This window comes from Xyrauchen texanus, chromosome 38 (genome assembly GCF_025860055.1).
Source record: "Xyrauchen texanus isolate HMW12.3.18 chromosome 38, RBS_HiC_50CHRs, whole genome shotgun sequence".
Taxonomy (NCBI): Eukaryota; Metazoa; Chordata; class Actinopteri; order Cypriniformes; family Catostomidae; genus Xyrauchen; species Xyrauchen texanus.
In genome coordinates this window covers 31,771,226-31,799,163 of record NC_068313.1, presented here as the reverse complement: position 1 = coordinate 31,799,163, position 27,938 = coordinate 31,771,226, and the positions used below count along the sequence as shown (strand labels likewise).

Below are 27,938 nucleotides of genomic sequence, written 5' to 3'. Positions count from 1 at the left end.
AACTCCGAAACTGGCATTTCTCTTTGCGGTCAGAGCCTCTTCTATGAGTTGCACAAATGTACCGATCTAAGGGGGAGAGACTGAAACTGCATCCGGCTGATGTGCACTCTGTCACAGGGATGCTTGTCCCTTGAGCATATACGCTTGCTGCAGCTTGATTATAACACGATGGCTCGCAAATTATTGACTCATACATTACATTTATGCATTGGGCAGATGCTTTTATCCAAAGCGACTTACAAACCCCTTATTACAGGGACAATTCCCCTGGAGTTAAGTGTCTTGCTCAAGCACACAATGGTGGTGGCAGTGGGGATCTAACCATTAACCTTCTGATTACCAGTTATGTGCTTTAGCCCACTATGCCACCACCACACCATGAATCATAATATATGTCACTGTGCATTTCTTATCGTGGAGAAAAATGGCAATACGCAGCTTTATTTATAAGAGAGAGTTTGTTTTTTGTGAGTTAAAGATGGATTGAAGTGAACAGAAAGGTGAGAGAGGGAAGTCTTTGCCCCATTATACACTTCGACAAAATATGTTTATGATTGTTTTGGCTTGTTTTCCAATAAAATTATCTAAAACTCATTTAAAACGATGTACATTTACTTTAGGAACAAATGTTATCTGAGAATGTTGAATATTTTAGAAAATATACAAATATTTTAAAATATCTAAAAATCCTTTAAAAAAAGAAACATTCACCTGAGAAGCAGCATATAAGATCATTAGACTTGCTTTTAGAGAATAGATCTTGAATACAAATATATTTTGTTTTTACTGCACTCACAGAAGTACAACGAAGTGAAAAAATACACGTATATGCAAAATAGACTTACTGTATATTTAACATACATCCTTTTAAAGCAAGTCTAAATATCTTATATGTTGCTTCTCAAGTAAATGTATCTTGTTTTAAGGATTTTTTTAGACATTTTTAAATGGAAAACAAGAAAAAAACACTTGATAACAATAGTTTTTTGTTTTTGCAGTGAATTTCTTTACTGAATCTGAACAAAAAAAGTATTTTTCCCTTTAATTCAGTGAATGTCATTTAGAGGCATTTTTAAAAGATGATTTGGTCCTCTTTATTGTTAGTAAACATGTTTAATACAAAGTCGGGGCACAAGCAGAATAATCGGTATAGAGCTAATGATTAATCGGTGCAATAATCGGCGAATAATCGTTAGATTAATCGGTTATCAAAATAATCATTATTTGCAGCCCTATTGTGTAATGTTAATGTATACACAACCTTATTGTAACAAGTTGCCAATACATTGAATAAAGATGAATTAAACAATACCTCCATAGACAGACTACTTAAATGTAAATATTATCATGCACTTTCTCAACTACTCCTAAACTAACTTCACTAAATAGTGAAAAACTTCCCTCTTTGTTCTCTTTCTCTGGCTCTTGTGGTCTGCACTGGTGATTGAAATGTCAGTACAAAAGGCAGGATTGATTTATTTATTGCAAATATCACTCCATGTTGCTAGAATTCACTATCAATAGTTTTGCATTTGTGAGTAGGGTTGTTTCTTACAACACTAGCATCTGGTTATTTAAAACAGAGAATTGAGCTGATATTATTTATTCATTATTCTTAATAATGTTATTTTGTATGACATGAGAACATTTATCTTATTTTCATTTAAAAAAGAATGCTACAGTTTTGTTTCTTTTTCTTTCTACCGGCCAATGATGATTCTGAGAAACTGCGCCCACAGCATGTTGTTGCTATAGTTACGAACGCACCTTCCAAGCATGTCTAATTAACAGGTAAAACGCAAGATTTTATTTCAGATTTGTTTTTAGATTGGTGGTTATTTTTTTGTTATTTCAGAAAACAATACACTCGAATCATCAGCATTAAGTTAAAAAAGTAAAAAAAAAAAACTACCATTCAACTGAACTGTACACAAGCATTTTAGACACATTCGTGGTGCACTGTACAAGCACAGATTTATCTATTTATTTTTTTCAAGCATTCACTTGAACCACTCCGGCAATGTCAATAGTATGGCCCATTTTATGGTGGCCCAGATTACAATTTAAAATCTAGCAGAGCTACAGAAATGTACATATTTGCATCTTGTTTTCAGGTTCAAGCCTTGATTAGGCGAGTCAAACCCCACTGTAATTCACACCCTGTTTCTCTCTCACGTCCTGCCACCAAAGTTCTTGACATTCAGCCATCCAGAGTGATGGCAAAATGTCTAATGTACTAGTTTTGGCTATGGCAGTTTTATAGTGAGTAGAGAGGAAAGTGCTTCCAACATCTGAGCCAAATATCCATCCTTCATTTATCCTCTAGGAAAGCAGAACTTTAGAACAAAAGGACAAAGCACTATAAACAGCCAAAGTAGTTTAAATCTCTTTTGTAACATTTTGTGTAAAAGTCCCAAAAACCTCAGCAACTGGAAACACTTTAGCTCAATGATAGCTAAAGTTCACCAAAATGTTCATTTTCCATTTGAGTGCTAAACCACTATCAAAAAGCTCAGCATTTTTTAGCAGCATGAAACAGCCCCTACACAGTAAGTTTGATTCAGTGTACAAACACATAAAACTCCAGGCATAATTCAGAGCTAATCTAATCCTCATGTAAAACACTGGCTTTTATGGTTCAGATATTTTTAACTTACTCTGGAAGTCCTGGTAACATTTATGCGCCTTGCTATTGGAATAGCGCAGTGGCATGGTGCTGTGGTGGGCTCCTAGCGAGCTAACTCGTGGTCGCTTGCACCACTGGTTTGGTGGGTTCCTGAGACTTGCATGCCGAGGAACTCCTGGGGTGCCTCCATGTTGGACCCCCATCATGAGGAACATAACCAAAACAGAGACAAGCACAGCAATGAGCTCCATAGTGAGCCAAATTAACAATTTGTTATATCAGTCCGTAAAGATTGATTTTGTACCAAATTAGCAAAGTTTAAGTCAAATTAGGATGAGTATTTTCTCCCATTATGCCAACATTATGCTAAACGGTTCTCTCAGGATAATCCACTTTGTAACGGAACGACCAGCTTGCTTTTATCATATGCTATAATCCACCAAATTCCAAAAAAAAAAAAAAAATCCATTACGTATGATAATTCCAGTTCAGCTGCAAGAGTTTTTATATTTTTTTTTTTACAGACGCAATAGGTTACAATTTAGGTTTTATTCAAAACTACCCGAAAACATCCACTGCAACAAATGGAACCTCAATCATCATGGCACAACCATTCCTTATCTCACCGCATGATGAAACATTTTTCAATGAGCCAGACCCAAACACAGACACCAAAGACAATAAGTGCAGTGCAGTGAGGGCCTCCCCCTCCCCCTTTTAAATTTCAATATCCTACACATAATAAACTTTCTCCTATTCACTCTTAATTCTGTGTTTGATATTCAAACCAGGTTTGGTGGATGTTGTTCTCTCTGAAAATGGGGACCCTTTGGACTACATGCTGGGGCATCTCTTTAGGTATGGATGGACCCCCCTCATCAGCCCTGGTTTTGTATCGGTATGGGAGCGAGGGTTTGACACATGCAGCGTGTGAGAAACACATTCTCTTTCCTCTTGACTAAGACTGTTTTACGCCTTCTTTTCAAGAAGCATCACTTAACAAAACAGCAAAGGCTAAAACAAAAACATCTCATTTTGTTCTCCAAGAACAAAACTCCCCATAGAGGGAAAGCTCTCTCTCCAAACATGAGAGGAAGATGTCAGAGGTGTTATCCAGTTTTATTTTTATATTATTATTTATTGAATATAAAGTTTATGGTATTTAATTTTTTTTTGACTGTATAGTAATGCAGGCATCTGTGGTATCAGGAATATCTATGTAAAGTGTTTGTTGGGTATTGTAAAGACAGTAGTGCAACCCAGTTACACAACCATGATTCTCAACTTTGTAAAACCTTTTTTTGCCACTCTTGTCAAACTTTTTTCACTTTAAGATCTTGACCTTTGGAGTACAATCATGTTTATTTATTGACAGTTTCAGACTTCATTTAAAATTCAGTGTACTATTCTGATGCTTTTATAACATTTTCCTTTAACTCTAGGTGCTGAAAATAGGTACGTTGCTCAAAAAAAAGAGAATGAGCTATACATTTTTAAACTTATTTAAAATGATTATATATACCATCCTATTTTGACTTGTTTGATGCAGCAACATGCAGATCACACAGCTGTCTATCTGAGGAAATACATTCAAAGAAGCGCTCCATAAAGATACTGACAAATGGTTTCATATCCAGTTAGACCTCAGATGAGGAGTGAATCCTGTAAGGATATCTATAAACTCCAGAGGACCTCTGACATAGGGCCACACCAGCTGGGATACACTGTGAGCCAGTAAGTGCTGCCCTGTCAAATTCCGGGATCCCTCCAAGCAGAAAACTTCCGTGGCTTGTCAGCCTGGCTAAGAAACAACCTAGCTAAGTTTGTGCGATCTCTCAGGACATCTTGAGTGCAGTGTCGTCACTGGGAAAGAATCTCTCTAGCGGAGGGCCATCTGGGCTCCAACCAGGACACTGTTCAACCACAAGCTCACATTAAAAACATCAACCAATAAAGTTTGTTAAGCACCATACAAATTGCAACAAAGAATATTTTTATAATCAATACTGAAAATGTTTTAAGAAATGTCCAGTCAATATCTTGGAAAGGTGAGGCACAACAGAATTGAACATTTCTTTACAGAGCATTGACTAACAATATAATGTAAAAAAATACGTCCAACAGGAAAGCCCACAGAGAATGGAAGGCTAGAATAGTGGTTGAAAACAGCTTAAAGAGAACATTCTGTTCATTCATTACAAACCCTATGTTGTGCTTTCAGCCATGGGGGTAAGTTTGGGGTGAGTAGGGGGGCTGAACAAATCTGTTTCTGTTTTGCCATTCAGAGAGGCCCTCCATGCAGAACACTACCACGTTACCAAAAAGAAAGATGTGAATTAAGGCAAATGCAAAAGAACGTGAGAGCTTTGCAATATGCTGCAATCGGGGGACACAAAAGCTTGGTGAGCTGGTAAACAGGCTGCTTCGTTTCCGCTTGCCTGCATGGACTGAATTCCATTTAGCACCCGGTTTCTTTTCAAGAAGCTAGTGTGTGATTGGGAAAAATCTCAGTGTAGTTTGTACGGTTGTTTTAAGCACTGTTTAAACAGGATATATTCTTGTTTTAAAAATAGCTAAATTTAAACAGAATTAAACACAAGGTGCATTTATAAGTGTATTAACATACACCGTTGCAAATATAAACACTTAATACGCTTTCCATATATAAATATGCTTACACCACCCAGATTTGTCTAATTGGTCCATTGTTCAAAACTTGATTGTTCCTCTCTGTGTGAAAGTTTTACCTTGACATGGCATCTTAAAAATGCTGTTCTCATGATGCAAGACACTATGTAAACAGCAAGATGTGCTGTAAGTATGGGATAATGTACTGGTGCTGGTTGTTATTGCAAAATAAACACCCTGTATGACCCTGAAGGGGTCTATTTTGTGATAACCAGCTGACTGTACCTTATCCCACTTATTACATTTCTACTAACCAAATAAATAAATGCATGGACATAACATTAATTTGCGTAAATATGTAAAAAGAAAGCGCTCGCTGAACAGCTAAAATCAACTTCTGGTTTGCATCTGACTTCTGTTGGTGTGAAACTGACCATCAGACTTTATCCAACCTATTACAAGACTGCCTACCAAATAAACAATTAAATGTACTTTAAACATTGATTTGTGTTGAAATTCTGTAATTTTGTGTGAAGACATAAGTGGCTGATCAGCTGAAATCTGAATTCTGATGACCATTTGATTTCTTATACAGCTTATTACAAGACTACTTGGCAAATAAATAAATGCATATGAAACATTGATTTGAGATTAAATTATTTTATTAATTTACTTGAAGAGATCACAAAGTGATCCGAGAAGCAAGAAAGATGGCTCACAGTACCTGGATGAGCGGAGTGATACGTGGATGTACGGTTGTTACTCTGAAATATCAGAACACTAGATGCCGCTAGTTTTGGTATACTCAGATATCCTTACACTCCTTATATTCCATCAGCACTCTACAGTGTCTAATTTCCATAATGCCAAGCATGAGTGCACCAAGAACAACAGGCCAACAGGATTCAGATACATTAACAAAAAATACAATACACTATGGGTCTTTTCAGCTTGTCCCAATTTCTAACTAGCTCTCATCAGAAGGAAGCATGTTTCCCTGCTCCCCCTCTATCTCTTAAGCAGAGTGGCAAGAACAAGGTACATTGTGTTTTCAGGCTTAATTGGTTTACTGGTTGGAGAGGCTTAAATGGATGGTTATGTTCCATGTGTGATTTGGTGTTTCTTTTAGTTTTTTCTCTATCTCTATCTCATTCTATTTCTTTTCACTCCACTGTCTCACTCGCAGGCTTCTGCTTATTGGATATGTCACCTGCCAATCATCATCATTGCATTTTGACCTCACCCAATCCGCCACCGCCCCGCCTGTTAAAAAACCATCCGGCATGCTTGCTCCAAAAAAAAAAAAAAAAGACATGCAGTGTGTGATCTTTTGTTTGAGATATTTACCTTTGTTGTAATTTATTGTTTCTTTGAATCCTACTCGTTGAATCGGTTATGTGTTACTTTGTTATCGGTGCCTTATGCCACTGTTTAATGGAACTTGATGTTCTTTTTGTTTGGGGAAAAGAGAACAGGTAAGCAGGTTGCGCGATATACATGGTACATGTTGTAATATTTGATTGTTACACACATTAGGTAAGGAGCGTGTGCCACCATTTTTATTTTTGTGATTACCTTAGAGTAGGTCAATTAGTGTACGCTGAAGAATTTGGGTTTCTTTGTTTTCTACATTTTCCTATTTGTAGGCAGATTAGAGGGCTTGTGAATTAGATTAAGGGAATTATTTTTATTTGTTTGTTGATTTGGCGACACCCAGGTTCCTTTTCCCTGTGTTATGTCTCTATTTATTTTTGTTGTTGTACTATTTACACTGTAAATAGCTCATCATGCATCTCAGTTTAGTTGGTTTGGCTTGTGGTAATAAATCTAACATCAATTGACATTTATAGCTGTGCATCATGGTTGTCTCCGATTCTCTTCTTGCAACCAGCAATAATGTAAAATACGAGTGTTATGTTAATTTCTCCTAGACCTTGGTGTATGTAAAGTTTGTAACAATGATAAAGCTCTCTCAAAGAGAAACTCAGCCAAGTAGTGTCTTTGGCTTCCTTGTGCCCTATAAACCTTCACAATGGGGGATTCAACCAATCAGTACTTTGCAAGCTGTTAGACAAGACCCTTACCAGCAGTCCTTCTGAATTATTAACGCAACCCCACAGAGAAAAAAAAGAATAAAACTGGAAATACTGCAACAAGGACAACTAGATATTCCTTCATCAATGCCTAGGAGGATGCATGCAAGTTTGATTGTTCCCAAATTGCTCTTCACACAAACTCAAGTTCTTACACAAATTTTTGGAAAGAAATTGAGAATGGCTTATATGCATATCTCTCATTTTATGCTGCCAAGCCAAATAACTGCAAAGGCATCACACTTTGCTCTACTTGGCACTTGCAAAGGGTGATGCCAAACAGTTTCCACCATTTCCAGTTCAAATATGCTGAGAACACACAAAGAACCAAAATGGAATGGAATTTAATTCAGCACCTTAAAATTGAGTTTTAAATTGAGTCTAAAATTTTGAATCTAGTGTGGCTTTTGACTGGTTAGAATAAACCAAATGTAGAAACACAATATATTGAAAAGAAATCAGAAAACTTGCTCTGCTGCACTTCATTTTGATTTGATTTATCCTGTCAAATATGAGGACTGCCCATTGCGCTACTTCCTGATTTACTGAGAGACAGACATATTGTTGAACATTTACTTTACATATTACACTAACATGCAAAACATCCAAAGTCATATATTTCTCTCAAGTGGATTTATCTGCAACAGGAATGGTGAAACATGGGTGGATTTACAACATGCTTGACATAGTCAAACAATCACCTAGGAATCTTGGAGGCCACATGTGAGAGATCTCTACAGTACTGGCCAAAAAAGTTACTTTCTCACCCGGATCTGACTTTTCACCTCTATCTCCTTCCCACATGCTCCAGCGTTCAACCTCTCAAAACTCCTATGTTTCCTCTCTCACGTCCTCTCTCCTTTAAAGTGTGTCCTTCCTCCAACAGGAACACTGCAAGGGTTCATTCTGTCTCCCTGCTGCCTTCAGCTGCCAAAACATGCAGGCCATTCCAATGAGCACTATAAATATGATGTACGGCTTATGCAGTGCCTTTGACCTCACAACACGCGGCGAAGGAGTGCGGGGGAGCAGGTGCCATGCAGATTTATGACACAGAGAGAACTTTCACCCTTTGCATACTCTCATGCCCAAACGAGGGCAAGTCCAGCCAGAAATGGCTGAACACATTGACTCCTCCGTGACAAAACAGCATGTGAGAGAAACACAGCATGAATCTGAAATGGTGGAATTGTTTGGTTGTACTTTTATAACTATGCCTGTGGCAACTGGCACAGCTGAAAATTCTCCAGCCACCTCCATTGCATGGAAAGCAGTTTTGGAGAGTTTTAAAGTACTGGTATGAAAAGAACAGACAAGATAAAGATGAGCTTAGATCATTATGAGTTTCCATCTTGGTCCAGGCTAGTGTATTCTGCCAGAGCTGGTCTAGTGATGCTCTTTACCAACCAAAACCAGTATGGTGTTTTTTAAGCTGGTTGAGCAAAGGAAGTCTTGATGGTTAAGGTAGTTGTGAAGCCTGGTAGGGACACCAGCATACTAGCATCTCATGCGTGGACCAGCATCCAAAACCCAGCATATGATGGAGACCACTTTTATTGGTCTTTCCAACAATGAAGATTGTCATTTATGTGGGAATACATTTTAAATATGTTAACATTTCTGAATGGCCTCAGCTGCATGTGCATCCAGATGTTTTGTCAACTACATATCAGCGGGGGTGCTTTTAGGAAAATCCAGGCAACTTACAACTCAAGCTTAAAAATTACTACTCAAGAACCTCGTCTTTGGAAATGTGAAGACTATTTGGTTGTGTACCAAATGCCTCTAAGCTAGCACCTGGAAACGACAAGATTTTCTATTCCTTCACCCATGCTAATCTCAGAGTTAATAATAAACAAATTAAATTTCTTGAACTCGTGCACAACAGATGTGTTACAGAATAATGAGAAGTCAAACACCAGCAGCTTCTTATCTTCTTATCTCGCTTTTTGCTCAGCTAGTCCTCTCCTTTCATTCTCCACACCACTTCAGTCGCTCTTGAGAGGTAGCCTGGTCGGCATTGAGAGTTTCGCATGATGGCCCTATTTCCTGGGACGCAGGGAAAGTTAAGCTCTGGGATTTGTGATGAAAAGAGATTTGATGGGGAAAAGAAATATAAGTGCCCACACCCTCTCTGTGGAGAGACCCCTCTGGACGACTGTGGTGGAGGTAATTACATCTCAAGTGGGATTGAGCCTAAAGGCAGGACCTGCATTTCCCATGTTTTCCACAGTGGGGAGAAGTGGATGCTTTGTGGGGATTACGCCTTGTGGATAAGCTCAATTGTGAGAGTATTTGTGTTCCACAAGGGGTGGAAAAATGTAACACCAAGCGTGTGGAGGATTTGCATTTGTACGGGCTGAAGCTTTAGCCACTAATAATATGAGGCATTAAGTATGCGGTCATTGTAATGATGGTGGGGCCTTCAAGGTCAGGACTCTAGGCCCTAACAGTACCCTGTAATGAGTGTGCACAGGAGACAGGACTAATAGAATATTCTGTCTTAATTTGTCACGCCCAGCAGGGAGGTACATATGGAACAACCACAGGCACAGTCCTCAATGCACAACATGTGTAAGTTATGGCCCTTCAACAAGCTTCATGAACACTATAACTTTACAGCTTTTTGTTCTATTTCAAAGATTCAAGCTAGGTGCATAAGACCACAAACACAGATGGTACTGTATACAACAGTACTACCCTAACAGTATACACTACATGTGTGAGCTGTAGCACGTTAAAAAAAAAGCTTAATGAGAACAGTGTATCATAAAAGGGTAAGAAAACTGATAAAATACTTCTACAACGCAATACATAGCTTTATAGGTTTTTGATCTATTTCAAAGATTAATTCTTCAATAAGGGCAAGGGGTACAGAATGCTTTAATGGCACACATCTGAAATGCCACAGCTCTCTGGACAAACATTTGGCGGAGTACCACATTGACCAATCTGTTCCAAAGACATTTTCTATGGAGAAACACATCCTATTGGTACTCTGACACAAATCAGGTCTCTTTACAAAATGAAGCCAGATGCAATCTTTGTTGCTAATTTGTTGGATGCAAAGACAAAACTATTCACTGCCATACTCTAGGTCTCATGAAAATTGCGTGACTGGTGTCATTTTTGAAAAAATTATATTGTGTGGCTCCTTACATATATTGCGGCAGTTACAAGGTGAAATGTGACACTAAAAGAGAGTTACATTTTCTCCCAAAAAGACGAATGTAAGGTTAATGCCATATCGAGATCTAAATCAACAAATCCGACCTCCTATTTATTTTGTTGTGCTTATTTGACACTTACAACTCATATGTTGACTTGTGTGCTCTTCAGGAATTATACCCGGATCTTTTGCATCAGTTGAGATACCACGCAATTTGTTTGCACTCGAACAAGCTTATAAATGTATCTGGTTATAATGTGAACATTAAAATGTTTCACTTACAAGTCATTCACTATAGGAAAAGCGCTTTATGTCATAAGATGTGTGAGGAACAAATTGAAAAGTAAATGTTTTTGAACTTATAATGGACTGTTTTACTTAAGATTTGTGTGAATGGAAATAAAAGTCATGGTTGTTTTAATGCCTCTAGTGTTTATTTTACAGGAAACTCAACTCAGTTTTATTTATAGAGCACTTTCAAAAACCGCACTGGGTACGAAAGTGCTGTACATGGAGTTACAAAAAAAATTAATCACATACATACAGCTTAAGAGTCAACAAGCATTTAAAACCAACAAAGACAGGAAAATATAAATTGACCTAGTACAATTAAAAGCTAAGGAAAATAAAAAAATTTTTAAGGTCCCCTGGAAAGACACTAGAGACGGAGATGATTTCATGATTTACTGGATTTCATGGAAGCTCATTCCAAAGTCTAGGGGCTGCCACCGCAAATGCTCTGTCACCTTTAGTTTTAAGTCAAGATCGAGGGACTGACAGACAGAGCTGATAAGGTAGGCCATATTTTGTAAAAAAATAAAATAAAATAAATCTTCAAAGAGATCCCTAAATGTTTGCTGAAAGTAAAAGAAACATAAAATATACAATTCGTAAAAGTATTATCAAAAACATATAGGCTATACTATTGTATCATGCATGTTTAGTGCTGTTTTCTGTATTTTTTGAATTGGCAAGATCAACTCAATTAGAGACAAAAATATATTGGCATGTCAAAGAAAAAGCCAGTTGCAATAGTCTAACTGCACTGTACTTATTTATTTCTACCAAAGGCAAGCAATAAGTATCTTCTGCACTGTCTCTTTGACCTTGTGAGCCTCTGAAATAGAGTACTTTCGAGGCAATAGTATCATTCTCTACACTCTATACCAGCAATTCCCATCTTCCACTAGATCACCCATGTAGAGAAAGCAAGCCACCTTTTCACTTATCGACTTGTTTCCCCCAACGAAGGTCAGAATGTTAGCAAGCTTTCTCCAAGGATAACACCACACACACACACACACACAGTAGGAGATTTTCTGCTTTGGTCCAGGGCCCTTGGAAGGTGAACTCTATTTCCACTTAAGCAAAAAGGGTCAGGGATCTTCTCTCACCAATTGACTCATTTCTTCTGAGTGCATTTAATCTGGAAATTGAGGTTCTGGCAGACACTCTTGCTTTATGTCACAAGCATCAGAATGTTTTAGGAACATCTCCAAAAATAACATGGAGAGGGTGTCCAATTTCCACAAATCATATTGACTAAAGTAACACTTTGTGAAGAATATAAAACGTTTTTAAATGGGAAAAACCTAGCTTGATGCAAATGGGACCAACAGACATTGTTTTTCAGGTGAAGGGCAAAGGCGCAAACGAGGCGGAAAATTCAAAGGCGCAATGCGAGGTGGTAAAGTACTAGACATTTTTTAACCAGAAATGGGTCACTTTTTAGTAATACTTTGTCATGTTATATTACCCAACAACACAAACTGATGTTCTAAAAGTCAAAGTCTAAATGAAATATGAGAAAATCTTGGTCAATGCAGATGGCACCATCAAACTTTGTATATAAGCTGAAGGTCATGCAAAGTCATCCATGAACACCCAAAGGCAGAATAAAATAGTGAAGAAGCACTTTAAATTAACCCATCAGAAATATCCTTTCATAAAGGGATATTTCACAAAAAAACCCACAATAGACAGGTTCTAACATTAATAATAATGCATAGGAATGGAAAGAATAGAAATTAATTAATTTTATGCGTAAGAAAAAAAAAAAATATATATATATATATATATATATATATATATATATATATATATATATATTGTGAATACAGAAGAGTAACATAAAATACAAGCAGCATTACCTGTGTAGCCCAGAGAGTTGTCGTCATCATGTTTTGCAGTCGGGGCCTCTGTGGCCCTATTGCTAGTCCCCTCCTGAGTCCCCGTGTCTGTTGGAAGTAACACATGCTCTGAGACTCCAAGCAAAGAGTATGGGGCCAACGGCAACATGTTGGCACCCCAGTTACCTAGATACCAGCATATAAGCAGAACCAGGCTCTGGAGACAGTGACTTTTAAAATATCTCCATCTCCGGTTGCACCCTCCAAACTGCATAATTATCAATAAATCAACAAAAACTTTATACCGTATATTGGTCTCAAAAAAGTCTAAAACAAAAATGGTGTATAGGTACTCCTCGGACTTAATCATCAATTATGAGCCATTAATCCATTGAAGGATGCCAAGAGTTGACAAGCCCAAGACTTTGTTGGTGCAGGTCAAGGAAATGATGGTGTTTTCCTTGTCTTCACAGGCTTTAAGAGGTGCAAGCATTATGTTCAGCATCTCTATGTGCTCTAAATGTCTGTGTCTATGTCTGAAGAGTGACAATATGTGCCTTTAGCAGCAGATGCCCCTGTAGAGAGCGCATGCTCAGAACTTTGACTACCCAACCGCATATACACACTCAAATTCACTGACATGCACCCTATTTAGCTCTATATACAGTCATTGACAAAAACTAATTCCCCAATCAGCGCATGTCGATTCTCCTGAAGATGGACTGACAGCCCTGCTTTATGTTGGCTTTAGAAAGGAGCACCAGGCAGAGGGGTGGTGCTGATGCCCCCATCATGGCCAAGTGTGGGATAAATCAGACTGGGCCATGCCCACTTCCATTGTTGGGCACTGACAGGGGGTTAATTTGGGATGAGGGGAGGTGAAGGGGGCTGTTTAATAAAAAAAAAAAAAGGGGGTCAGAATTGGCCAGATGACTGGGAAACAGATGATTGGCATCATTTGCAAGGATAGAAAGCAGACAGGCAAAACAAAATTAGGTCACTGGAGAGTACTTGGGGCTCATGGAAGTGTGACTACTGTCTGTCCTTCCGTTCACCCTACAAACAGTGTACTATGAATGCTTTCCAGACAATGTTACTGTTTCTATTCATTAAAGAAGTTTAATGAAGCTTTAATGACTTTATCCATGTTTGCTAACTCTTGTGTTGTTGTATCTAGCACAGAGCAGGTACACTATTGTCCCTGCTTATGCTAACAAAGCAGTTTCTCAGCAAACATCTCACCAAGTGAGTTCACAGAATCACAAGGTCATAACCGGCAGGAGACTTTTGGCTGTTTTGATCTTAGCTTGCATTAGATACTCCCACATTCAAGGGTCATTCATTAATTTTCAACAGTGTTACAGGACATTTTCATTACTCAGAAGATCAATTTTACGGCCATGCAACAGCAAGCATGCAAACATACAGGTCACACAAGTAATGGAATTGACATCAGAGACAAAACAGTCTGTTTGTGTATTGACACCATATAATTAGACTTTCCTATTATTCAGCTCCCAGAACCCCAGTTCTTTGCAGTGCAAAAACTCATTAAACAAGATCAACCTAATGTACATTATTAGCAAACCTATAACAAGATCTGCTCCAAATCTTTGCCTGAAGAATTTAGAAGATTGCCAGCAGATCTTCACAGAACTGAAACACTCATCGCTCACAAATTTCCACCCATTGGTTGTCCCTTAAAGGGATAGTTCACCCAAAAATGAAAATTATCTCATTATTTACTCACCCTCATGATATCCCAGGTGTGTATGACTTTCTTTCTTCACCAGAACACATTTGAAGAAAATTAGGAAATTATCTTAGCTCAGTAGGTCCTTAAAATGCAAGTGGATGGAGATTGAAGCTCCAAAAATCACAGACAGTCAGCATAAACGTCATCGATATGACTCCAGCGGTTAAATAAATGTGTTCTAAAGTGACACAATCTCTTTTGGTGTGAAAAAGATACGCTTTTTTTTAACTCTAAATCATGTTTCTGATATGTGCGTGCGACGTAATCGCATTGGCACTTGAAACTTGCGAGAACTGAGGCACGTGCGTCACTACCGGAAAAGCAGCACTGTTTACAAGTGAGGAGGAACTCTGTGCAGTGGCTTGGTTGTTTTTTTAGCTGTTTCTTTACTCACAATGGTGCATTTATGTGCTTATCCTGGATGTCTCAACTGAATGGAGAATGTGAGATTACCTCTATCATGGCAACGTGAATCCGTCACACGAGAGATTGCTTTAACTCCACACTCTTGTGAATCTTACCGGAAGTGTTGGATTCTAGTTAAAAAAGTGCATAAGTAGTATCTTTTTCACACCAAAAGAGAATGAGTCACTTTTGAAGACATTAGTTTAACCACTAAGGGCTAATATATAAAATATTTAAGATACATTTGAGATCTGAATGTTCTCAGCTACCAATAGAGTGTAGTACAGTCAGCTATAACACATCTGACCATATTTAAACCCATTTCACGAATTTTAGGGCACGGATACTTTTTCTCAAAATATTGTATCGATTCTTTTGATCCATGTATTGATATTTTTGTTCATTAAGTTATGTATTCATATTACTCGTATTCGTATACCAAATACTACAGTGAAATTATAAAGAAGCAAAGTTTATCAAATAAAACCGCCATTTCCGCATCTTCTGTGATCCGCAATAGAGAGTCAACGGAGCCTGAAGATTCACTCTTTCTTTCATGGACATGCAGATTCTTTCTCATGCATTTGGTGCCATTTCAATGATCCAATTATGATACCATGTCTTGTGATGTACTGAATTGTGAAATACTTTATGTAACATGATGCCTATCATGAGGCGGTTAGTGATAACATCTCTAGATAAAAATGTTGATATGATATCTTCTCATTCACAAAACTATGTGTGTATTATATTGTGTTGAAATATAAATGCACTGTCTGAAGTATTAATGTAGGGGAAGCTTGAATTTGGGGTTTATTGACTGTGGGGCGACTATATTACACTATATCTGATGACTATAACAGAGCCAGTGCATGAGAGCTCATGAATGTATATTATCAGGGCTCCAGCAAGGCAACACCAGGGTCCGTGGTTCTCTGTGGGTCTGATTAGCTCCAATTGAAAATGACCATGGGAGGAATTATGCATGAAGATATTGTGGTACACACAGTGGGCAAGAACCCAAGCATCATAATAATAGACTACAGCTGAGGTTTTCCTTCTGTAAAGAGACGTAGAGGGAATGGGGGAGAAATGGCATGAGATAGAGGGTGGTTTCAGAAAGCTTAGAAGCAACAGACAGTCTGGCATCTTGATATTAAGTTGTGGCCATCTACATATCTTCAGTGCTATTGAGGTTGTTAGTATTGGCCCAGCGTAAAATGTTATTGCTTGAAATTTGCTCCTCATTGCTGAGAAGACTTAATGTAACTCTCTGTAATGGTTAACTAAAGCATCAACTTTGTCTTAGGCCACGCCCACATTATGTTTTCAATTGAAAAAGCATTGATTTTGCCATGTTTCCACCTCTCATCCACACTGCAACGGAATTTTCCTCCACCGAAAACAAAAAACTACGTTTTCACACTGAGTTCTTGTTTCCGTGTTAAATGTCCACAGAGTGGCGCCAAAAGCGAGTTGTATGTTTTATTTTAATTGATTTAATACAGTCAACAGAAATTCATATTTTATCAACTCTGCCCCTCACTCAAACTAACTATTAGTATAGTAAGAAGGTAAACTATTAGTATAGTATGAAGGTAAACTATTAGTATAGTAAGAAGGTCATTTTTGAGCGAAAATGCAACCTCCGATTCGGTCTCACCTTTGTTTACACAATCGCAAATACTTTCTGGTTCCCACGGGTTCATGCTTGAATTGAAGCAAAAATGTCTGATGAGGAATGGCGCTTGTCAGTAATTCGGCTGAATGCGGTTGTTTTCAAGTTAAATAAACTTTCGGAAGCAACATGTAAATGCTCTATGTGATCATGTTGTTCTTACATTTACATTTACATTTATGCATTTGGCAGACGCTTTTATCCAAAGCGACTTACAGTGCACTTATTACAGAGACAATCCCCCTGGAGCAACCTGGAGTTAAGTGCCTTGCTCAAGGACACAATGGTGGTGGCTGTGGGGTTCAAATCAGTGTCCTTCTGATTACCAGATTACCAGTTATGTGCTTATACCACTACACCACCACCACTCCTTCTTCTAAAGTTCCTCAGGAAAAATTAAAATAGAAGCATTTATAGAAAACTAGAAAATTGTTATAAAATCAGTGTGAATAGCATAGCTCAGATTTGGTTTTAGAATTGGATACATTTTTGATTTCATATTGAAATATCTGACTTATGATTGCTTTGGAATCCAGGCAAATAGCAACTTCGACAGTCCCACTAAATGAGTTAAACAATTCCATTAAATTAGTTACAGAGACTCATTTAACTGAAAACAAGTAATAAATATGATTTAACCTATGTACAAAGCATGGAAGTTTGGCTTTGAGCTTCCCAACCAAAGTTAAATTGCACAATATGGTTCAGTGTAGTGAATATGCATGCATTACTTCAGACACTTAACTAAAGAATACCAAGGCCAGACAAACAAGCCTAATCCTTAGCTGACAGGTTAGTCTGAAGAACATCAGGAATTCTACAAGGAGGAGATCTCATTAGGACTGAATACAAAGTGTTAATGCTTGTAGCTCACAGAGTCACTGCACTTATAGTTTGTCAAGTGCTCTATGAATTAACCTATCAATCTACGTCAAAATCACGGCACGCATGTAAAAGCCAGAACAGCTGGAGAGGTCTCACGCAGCTAAACGGAGCACATGATGGGCATTGCTCAGGCCTGGGAGGTTAAAGTGTTTGGTACAATAAGCTCTTCTGTGGCGAGTAAATGAAAGCCACTTCAGGGTTTGAAAACCATGGTAAAAGGGCACAGGTGCTGAATGCAGTGTCATACAAGCCAGAGATACAGCCATGATTAATGATGAAGCTCTCCACAAGGACAAGCCGCCTTCAATCTGACTGCCACACTTCGAGAGGCTTCAATCTGAAACCCCCTGGATTTGATTTTCAAGGGCATTTTTTAACATTTATATGGTTAGGAACAAATCCCCTTTTAAAGAAATATATGGTTTACGTATATCTATCTATCTATCTATCTATCTATCTATCTATCTATCTATATATATATATATATATATATATATATATATATATATATATATATATTATTATATATAAATATAAACATGCATAAATTCTCAATAAAATTATATAAAATATCATATTTATAAAGATAGAAAATGACAACAAAGTCACAAAATTTAATTATATTTTATTAATAACTAGGCCTAGAATAAAATATTAAGAACTATAACAAAGAAATAATTTTTGCTGACATATTTTGAATTTTGGGGTATTTCTGCCACAAAATGGCATTTTCTTCCGAAGCCCCCTTAATTTCTGACCCAATGGTGCCAAAGCAATATCATCAATCCTGTAATAGCAAAAAATTATTTACAGACATACAATATTTCTGATTGGCTAAAAAACTCCTCTCCCCTGTTCACATTAACGTTGTTATTTCCACCATCATAATAGCTCAGCTTTCTCACAAACATGTCATGATAAATCTATTCATTTTGAAAACAGACTTAGATTGAGATCCAAGATACATTCCTTTAAGGTCACGGTTCTTCAAAAAGAATAACTGTAAAAAAAAAAAACTCTCAACACTATGAGGTCTCACCCAGCCTTACAGCTACCACCATCATTAGCAAGTGCCAAGATGACAATAGCAGGGGATTTTTTTCATAATTTAATAAGAGTGTGACAGAACCTCAGCTAATTCAACAGAGCTCTAGGCTTTGAAATGGAAATATTGCAGCCTGCATTCATGTCTGACTCGCATAAATCTTTAACCACTGCCACACTTTGTTGTGGGCAAAACAGTTGAGGTAAAATACTCCCGGCATGATGACACATTGTTGCAAAAGTGCAAAATTAACAGAAAGAAAGATAGATGGCTTATGTAGTTATTCTGTAACCTCACTCATTTCGAAATTATGTATGGCACTTTAACAACATCGACCATGTTACTGAACATACTATAGGATTATCAAATAGACCAAAGCAAAAAAAAAGTAACATTTTACTTAAAATTAGTAACTAATTTTACTTGCAATTAAGTATATACACCAATCAGCCACAACATTAAAACCACCTGCCCAACATTGTGTAGGTCCCCCTCGTGCCGCCAAAACAGTGCCAACCCGCATTTCAGAATCCGATTCCGAGATGCTATTCTTCTCACCACAACTGTACAGAGTGGTTATCTGAGTTACCATAGACTTTGTCTGGCCATTCTCTGTTGACCTCTCTCATCAGCAATGCATTTCCATCTGCAGACCTGTATGTTTTTTGTTTTTGGCACCATCCAGAGTAAATTATAGTGACTGTTGTGCATGAAAATCAGCAATAACAGAAATACTCAAATCAGCCCATCTGGCATCAACAATCATGCCAAGCTCCAAATCACTGAGATCATATTTTTCCCAATTCTGATGGTGAACATAAACTGAAGCTCCTGACCCGTATCTGCATGATTTTATGCATTACACTATTGCCACACGATTGGTTGATTATATAAATCGCATGGATGATTGTTGGTGCCAGACGAGCTGTTTGAGTATTTCTGTAACTGCTGTAAAAAAAAAACATCCAGTTAGTGGCAGTTCTGCGGATGGAAAAACCTTGTTGATGAAAGAGGACAACGGAGAATAGCCAGACTGGTTTGAGCTGACAGAAAGGCTATGGTAACTCCAATAACTCCTCTGTACAATTGTAGTGAGCAGAATAGCATCTCAGAATGCACAAAATGTCAAACCTTGAGGTGGATGGGCTACAAAAGCAAAAGACCATGTTGGGTTCCAATTCTGTCAGCCAAGAACAGAAATCTGAGGCTGCAGATGGGCCTACCATTTGTGTACCTGAGAAGAAATCAAGATTTGTCAGGCCAGGCAATTGCCTACTGTCCAGTTTTTGTGAGCCTGTGCCCACTGCAGCCTCAGTTTCCTATTCTTAGCTGACAGTAGTGGTATCCGGAGGGGTCTTCTGCTGCTGTAGCCCATCTGCCTCAATGTTCGACGTGTTGTATGTTCAAAAATACTTTTCAGCATTGAACTGTTGTAACGTGTGGTTATTTGGGTTTCTGTCACCTTCCTGTCAGCTTGGACCAGTCTGGCGATTCTCCTCTGACCTCTGTCATTAACAAGCCCTTTTCACCACTATGATCTACGATCATCTCTAGGAGACAGAATGCATCTCCTGCCTGAGTGGTACAATGGCTGCGTGGTCCCATGGTCTATATCAGGGGTCCCCAAACTTTTTTCTATGAGGGCCACATCATTTTTCCTTTCTATAATGGAGGGCCGTAGTCTAACAGAAAATGGCATGGGCCGGAGTGATTTATTGTGGAGATTTTATTATGATTTTAAATGGATTTACAGTATTATGCCTCCTAATGCTAGATTAATTTATTATTTATGCACCATCAAGTGATATATAGCCTATTAAAAGAGCATTATTACTATCGTAATGACATTTTTTCATATTCATTGCTATTGAAATCAAATTATTTACTTACTCATGCGTATTAGGCTAATCAGTGTGAACTATGGGCTTGTTTCTGGCTGGTGAGAAGTCCAATGTCAGGTTCCTGTCACAGCCAGTCTCAAAGACTGATGCAAATGTTCATCAGTGAGTCTTGATCTCATCGGATTTTTCATCAGTTTCATGCGTGAAAAGGTTTGCTTACAGATATACGTGCTGCCAAAAAGTGTGGACATCTTCATTGCATTCCTTCTGATGTTTGGGTAGGTCTCGTTAGGGAGGGCAGTATAGAATTCAATGAGACTGTTGGGCTTAAACGCGTCTTTCAGAACATCACAGTTCTGTAACTCAGCCAACTCAAACTGATAAAGGCAGGGCTTCGTCAATGTCAGCAGCAAAAGGGTTCTGAAAAAGGCGGATTTCTTTAGCGTGGACATGTAGCTCACGGAATCGCACATCAAACTCCGCCTTCAGCATTTCCAGCGCTTCCACTGACTTTTCAGCTGGGAATGGGACCACTGGTTTCTCAGCTGAGAGGCTATGGGTAACAGGGAGATGGGTGAAGTTTTGCTTTTGCACTTGTCCCACAAGCAGTGCTAGTTTCACCTCAAATGCTTTTATGTAGGAATACATGTCACATATTAGTTTCCCCTTGCCTTGGAGCTGCACGTTGAGGCCATTCAACATTTCTGTCACATCTGTTAAAAAAGCGAGGTCCCATTTCCATTTTGTGTCGATAAGTTCTGGGACAGTTTTGCCCTTTGTCAGAAGAAAAACATTGATTTCGGGTAGCAGCTCGTAAAAACGCCTCAAAACTCTGCCCGGCTTAACCATCGGACTTCTGTGTAGTAAAGCAATTTTCTTGCTGGATCGCGTGCACCCGCTCGATCACGATGAAACGTTAATCCGGGTGAATCTAACAAATAATTTGGCTACTTTAATAATTATAACTAAGGGCAATTTTATTTTGAAAGCCAATATGTATTATCAAATACAAATATGATATGATTAAAACATATTTAAAATTAAATTGTAAAAATATTTCTCTGCATGGCATTGTTCAGAGGGCCGGTCCAAATGTGGGGGCGGGCCGTATTCGGCCCGCGGGCCGTAGTTTGGGGACCCCTGGTCTATATACTTGCATACTATTGTTTGTACAGATGAACGTGGTACCTTCAGGCATTTGGAAATTGGTCCCAAGGATGAACCAGACTTTTGGATGTCAACAATGTTTTATGAGAGGTCTAGACTGATTTCTTTTGATTTTCCCATGATGTCAAGCATAGAGGCACTGAGTTTGAAAGTAAGCCTTAAAATACATCCACAGGTACACCTCCAATTAGCCTATCAGAAGCTAATTGTCTAAAGGCTTGACATCATTTTCTGGAATTTTCCAAGCTGCTTAAAGACACAGTTAACTTAGTGTATGCAAATTTCTGACCCACTGAAATTGTGATATAGTCAATTAAAAGTGAAACAATCTGTCTGTAAACAATTGTTCGAAAAATGACTCGTGTTATGCACAAAGTAGATGTCCTAAACGACTTGCCAAAACTATAGTTTGCTAATATGAAATCTGTGGAGTGTATGTATATATATAGAATATATAAAAAGAAAACAAAAAATATATATATTGTACTATATAAATTATAAAGTTACTTTTTGTTAGTACATCATGATTGCATGTAATTAATTATATATTATTTTAAAAGTAGATTGACTATAGTGGACCTACATAAATTATGAGCGCTTGGAAAGTTAAAGTTTCAATTTTGAAGAAACTTCCCCCAACGACACTGGGGATTCCTTTTACCGGAACTCAGATGCAGTTTATTGTGCAACCAAAATCCTAGTAATAACCAGAAAAAAAAGAGGGACTTTTAACTATTAATAAACCAGAAATATTCACGGGACTCATATTTTTAAATGATGGAGTCTTGGCTCCGTCACTATGCTCTAAATTAAAGCATTTACAAAGTTACGCTATTTTATATTTCATCAAATGAGGTTTCATGAGGAATAAGATTTATTATTGTTGCAGTTGGAGACACTATGAGAAAGCAAACAATAGAATCTATTGGCATATATTTTCACAGAACCGACATCTAAATATTGGGTAAAGCCAATATCTGTTTACCGCTAGTTTAAAGGCAGAAAAGCGAATCTTATAATTTTATTTAAGCACATACATTCATAATTATGTTATAACTGTTATCAACTTTATCATAAAACTATATTAATTGAGTTGTAAATTTGTTTCAATTATTTTAGGGTTTACAATGTTACATCATCATTGCAATGAAGTTGTAAAATTGGATACAACTTAACAGAGAAAAGGTTAGTTGTAAGCGATTTTATCATACAAAAACATGTTAACATGCAAATAGTTTGTGTTTTGACTATATTTTTGAAACAGTGTGAATTTTAACATTTTACAAATTGATCCTATTCATTTCCATTGTAAGTGCCTCACTTTTACCCAAATTTTTACTCTAAAAAACTTTAAAGAAAAGGGACACATAAAAATATATTTTTTTAATGAGTAGATTTACTGTAATTGAACTATTTTAAATTATGAACAGCTTGGAAAGTTAAAGTTTAAATTTCAAAGTAGCTTCCCCTACAACACTGGTAAATATGTAGTTGACATTGCAGGACACACAGTCCCAAACCTCAAAAAGCTTCTCAGTTGCAGATCTCCATGAAAGCAGCATGACAATGTATCATTGAATTGCCATCTTTAACCCGAGGGAACTGTGGGATAGAGAGGGCGTGATTTACACTGAAAGATTTACTCTGTAAAAACATTGCTGTACTGTATATCAACACAACTAAATGGATTATGCTCTCAGGCAGTGCTCATAGGAAGGTGTTTGTGTGTATTCAGGAAAGCCTAGATTATGATTTATGAAACAAATTATATAAATTATGATTCATAAAAATAAACCCTTAATTTACACTTTAAAATTATTATTGCATATAATCATTCATCCAAGCTCAGTGATCAAATCACACTCTCAAACCATGATTATATGTATTAGTATTACAGTATATGGTAATTTTACAAAACATATATTAAACAAGGTTACAATTAAGAAAGGAGGAGGTGGGAACCGGCTGAACCTTCAAAATAATGTCCTTCTGGCCCCGCCTGCCAGCAGGCTTTTCGCTGCCTCTCTAGGGCTGGGAGGGGGGCAAGGGGAGGGAAAACAAAACAAACAAAAAAGAGGAGAGAGAAAGGGCAAGGCGGAGCGAGAGAGAAAAAAACATGCTTGCCCAGTTCCCTGGTCCTCGATCACTCCTCCACCTTCTGGTGGACGACAGGCCCTACTCCCCAGGTGGATCGGAGCCAGTCCTTCAACCCCTATCGGATGGAACGCCCCTCCGCATTTTGGTGGCCGGTAGGGAACTCCTCCGCCCCTGGCAGCGGCCCCACCGCTCAAGCCGGCTGGCAGTGAGCCCCTCCTCCCTTGCGGAAGGTGGTCGTTCCTCCGTGTCCAGCGGCAGCAACGCTTCCGTCCCCTGGCGGATGGCTACGGCTGCTACTTTGGGTGGGTGGCAGTGGTGAGGACTCCACAACAGTGCATCCCTCCTCCTTCCCGGGTTTTGGCACCAATGTAACAAGGTTAAGGTTGGGAAAGGAGGAGGCGGGAACCGGCTGAACCATCAAAATAATGTTTAATGCAAACAAAAAGACAAACAACACAAACACACACATGGCAGCTGCATGTGGCTCTCTCTCTCCCGAACTGCCGCTTTCCGCTGCACTTATCCCTCTCCTCGGCTGATTAATCCAATTGGGGGCTGGGTGTGCGTAGTCACGGCCTGGCCCCACCCTCATCATCATCACAATATAGTTCCGGTCCTGGATGCTGACAGGTCAATACAGCAAAGAACCTGTGCAGTCCTACTCATAAAAACTTTTATATCCCAGATACATTTTTTTAATATTATAATAATAATAATAATAATTATTATTATTAGTAGTAGTAGTAGTAGTAGCCCCTTTAGATTTAGAGTGTTATTGTACATAATACAACATTAAAAAAAAATATGAATTCAATAGAGTTGTTGTAAGTTTTTCCACTTTATTTTACATGTCAGAACTTTGAGAAAGACTTTTTTTTTTATAAAATGCAAATTACTTTTCTAAAGCAAAAAACTTCTGTCAACAGCTCCATCTTCACTGAAGGAGCTGTTGACAGCATAATTACAGGTCATAAAACAAATTAAAATATTTCACCAGTATGAGACACACATCTCATTAAAAAAGTCACAAAAACAACATCTTCAAAATGGCTGTAGGATATGATGTAGGATGTGATGTGATGCGGTTATTCAGGTTAAAGAGACCTCTTTTAACCCATGTATGAATACAAAATACACTATTTGCTTGCCCCATTTTCATTGTCCACATAATAACTGTATTCTGTAGTCTTGAAAGGTCTGCAAGAAAACAGTACAATTTATAAAAATTAACTCTTTAGCAAAGTTTTTGTTTCAATGAGTCCGTGAGTTAACTCGGCTCATAACAAGTCTAACATGTCTGAAAGAAACATTCAATGTTTGGCTCAGCAGATATAATTGTGTGAGCTACTGAGCATCCTGAATTAATTTAACTAGTGACCAGCCACCAACAAATGAAGGCTGTGCTGTAGCGATGGCTGATGATGTCTGTAAACAAATCATCAATTTGAGTCAAATTATTTGAATGAATCAGTTGAACTGCTTCACAAAACAGGTCAGAATGATTTGTTCATTATTTACATTGAATCGGCCTGGGCAGCTCTTATCTAAACAACTTATTAAACTGAGGATTGCTCAGACCAATTCAGTACAGTTTGGCCTTGTTCAGACTGCCACTAAAAATCAAATTTTTTGCACATCCAGATTTTTTCAAAGTAGTATTTGATCATCTGGACAGCAAAAAAACCACATGAAATCAGATTTTTTTTCAAATCTCAATCAAACCACATTGGGAGGTGGTTTCAAATGCAATTGAAGTCCGGACGCTCTGGCTGCTCAATTCGGATTTCAATTGATCTTTTACGTCACTCTTAACACAACAATGACATCTAAAATCGGCGACTGCAGCACGGAACGTCACAATGTTTACCATTCTCCTCCATCGCTGAGTTTGTCTTGTGTGACAGAGGAGTTTTGTACCGCGACTGCACAGGGTGCTTATTAGGAGAGCGAGATGATGCATCTCCATTTTTCCCGCATCTGTTTTGAAAGCATCGTCACGTGGGTACGCCTACGTCGTTACCAAAGCAACCCATGCAGATAAGTTGGTTTTGTCTGAACGCGCAAATCTAATCTAATAATAGTCTGAACATAGCCTTTGTGAACACATAACTGGTTTGAAAAAAAATTTAAATCTCAAAAAAGACTCAAAAGAATGATTTAGGGATATTAATGACTGATCAAAAATCGATTATTGTGTAATAAGATAAATGTGTTCTGAAATCAAGCCAGCAGATGTTGATATGGCTGTCTATACAGTCTCCCACAACTAGAGGGCATTTGCGGGCTGCATGTCATTATCCGGTTCACAGAAGACGCAGAGATGCGAGATGAAGCGGGCTCGATGTAAACACTGTTGACGTGTTTCTCTTTAAATGAACATTAAATCACATATACCACTATCCTTCCCCTGCTTCTTTCTATTTTTATTGTTTATAAACATGGCTTTCAAAATAAAAAGCAATGGCCACGGTCATCATGTTGTTCATAATGCATTAGCTCCTTTTACCACACTAAATCTGCCGAAACTTACACTGGAAACATTTTCACAACTTTTCTATGCTAGGGTAAACTGATGAAAGAACAGTGTCCTGATGGTCAACATCTGTCACCATTGCATCCAGTACTGCAGTGATGTTATGGAACAGTTCGGGTTCCGTCTGCCTTTGAACATTATGGGCAATCACCTATCAGATAACAGTCAGCTGTATTATTTTTGCATAGCTGTAATAGGAATTCTCCGGGTTTAATACAAGTTAAGCTCAATCAACGGAATTTGTGGCATCATGCTGATTACCACACACACACACACACACACACACACACACACAATACTCCTTTCTTTAAAAAAGCAAAAATCGATGTTACGCAGAGGCTCTTACAATGGAAGTGAATGTGGACAACTTTTAAAGAGTTTAAAGTAGAGGTCGACCAATAGTGGATTTTGCTATCGCAACTATCGCCATAGATGTTTGCCGATAATCAAAAAGAAACTTTGGGCAGCGATTAATTGGTAAAACAGATATATCAGTTTACTGCTAGTTTAAAGGCAGATAAGCGAAGTATATCATTTTATAAAAGATCTTAAAATAATACTTCTATTAAAACTGTTATTAACTGTCATAAAAGTGTATTAATTGAGTTAGAAATTTGTTTAAAGCATTTTCGGGTTTATGGCGTTATGTCGTTATGGCAACAACATTTTAAAATTGGATACAATGTAAAAGAGAAAAGTATTAAGCGATTTTATCATACTAACATGAAGTATTTGAGCATTTTAGGTGAAAAAAATCCCATAAACATCCTGAAGAAGGGATCCGAGCCATATTGAGGGACCAGAATTATCATAGACTTTGAGTTGAGCACATTTGACTGGGACCAGTAAACATCCACTAGCAACCAAACGGAACACCCTAGCAACCACATTACAATGCCTTGGCAACCACCACAACACCACTCACGTTTTCTTGAATATATAAAAACCTAGTTTAATGGTACAATGCTATTTTCACTTTTTTGCCATATTATATTATATTTAACAGATGCATAATGTAGATTTTTACTAACGGCAATGCCGGTTAATTCCGAAATCCGGTTGCAAGTATGGCCTGGTGGCGGACGTCTACTGCTGATATAACCCTCTTTCATTTATTTCTTAATTTGCCTCACAACAGTCGACGGCCACTATTTAATTAACAGTCTAAATAATAACGTATTTAAATTGGTCCAAAACAAAAGCTTTATTTCCACCTGTCTCTCACTTCACAAAACCACAAAAAAAGGGAGGAGCAACTGTAGTAACTTGCTCACCCCCCATTGTTTGTCTTCAAATTTCCAATTAGCATGTTAATTAGAATTACTGTAGCCATGAACTGTCTGTCTTCATTCAGATTAGAAGCATGAACGGCTGCACCATTCATTTCCTTATATCTACACAATCTTAACCACAACAAAAATCAGCCATCCTTCACAAGGTTTAGTAAAACTGCAGTCTAAGCAATTTGAGCTGTAAGTTCTGAGTGAACATATAAGTTTTTGTATCCTTTTGAATTTTGCATGCATCTTTCATTTCTTTTAAGACGAAAACAAGTTGTGTGCTTCTGTAACAAAGCAATTGAAGTCTCAGATGAACAGACCTTGCATGCAGGGACTTTTGTGTTCACACAAATATTCCTAAAGAGAAAAAAAAAGACCCAGTGGAAACCACACTCAGTAATCTATGTCAATTTCACTTCATTATGACATCACACAATGTCTTTCTGTCATAAAGTTAAACAGAAATGGTAGTTGTGCCTTTCCACTCCTTATTGTGGCCAGTTTTTGCTCTGCCTAGTGCTTGTATGAGTATTTTGGTGTGTGCTCTGAATTATACAGTAAATCATAATAAAAGACCTAGCGTTCTAAAACAGTACATCAGAGCAC

General features: G+C 37.9%; 1 protein-coding gene across 2 annotated transcripts in view; it reads right to left on the bottom strand.

Moving 5' to 3' along the window:
• Window positions 1–27,938, bottom strand: part of LOC127631589 (roundabout homolog 1-like) — a 296,494-nt gene that overhangs the window by 199,994 nt on the left and 68,562 nt on the right. For both annotated transcript variants that reach the window (XM_052109827.1, XM_052109829.1), the window contains exon 2: window positions 12,667–12,753. In XM_052109827.1, coding sequence (XP_051965787.1) covers window positions 12,667–12,753 — 87 coding nt within the window. The remainder of the gene's footprint in view (window positions 1–12,666; window positions 12,754–27,938) is intronic.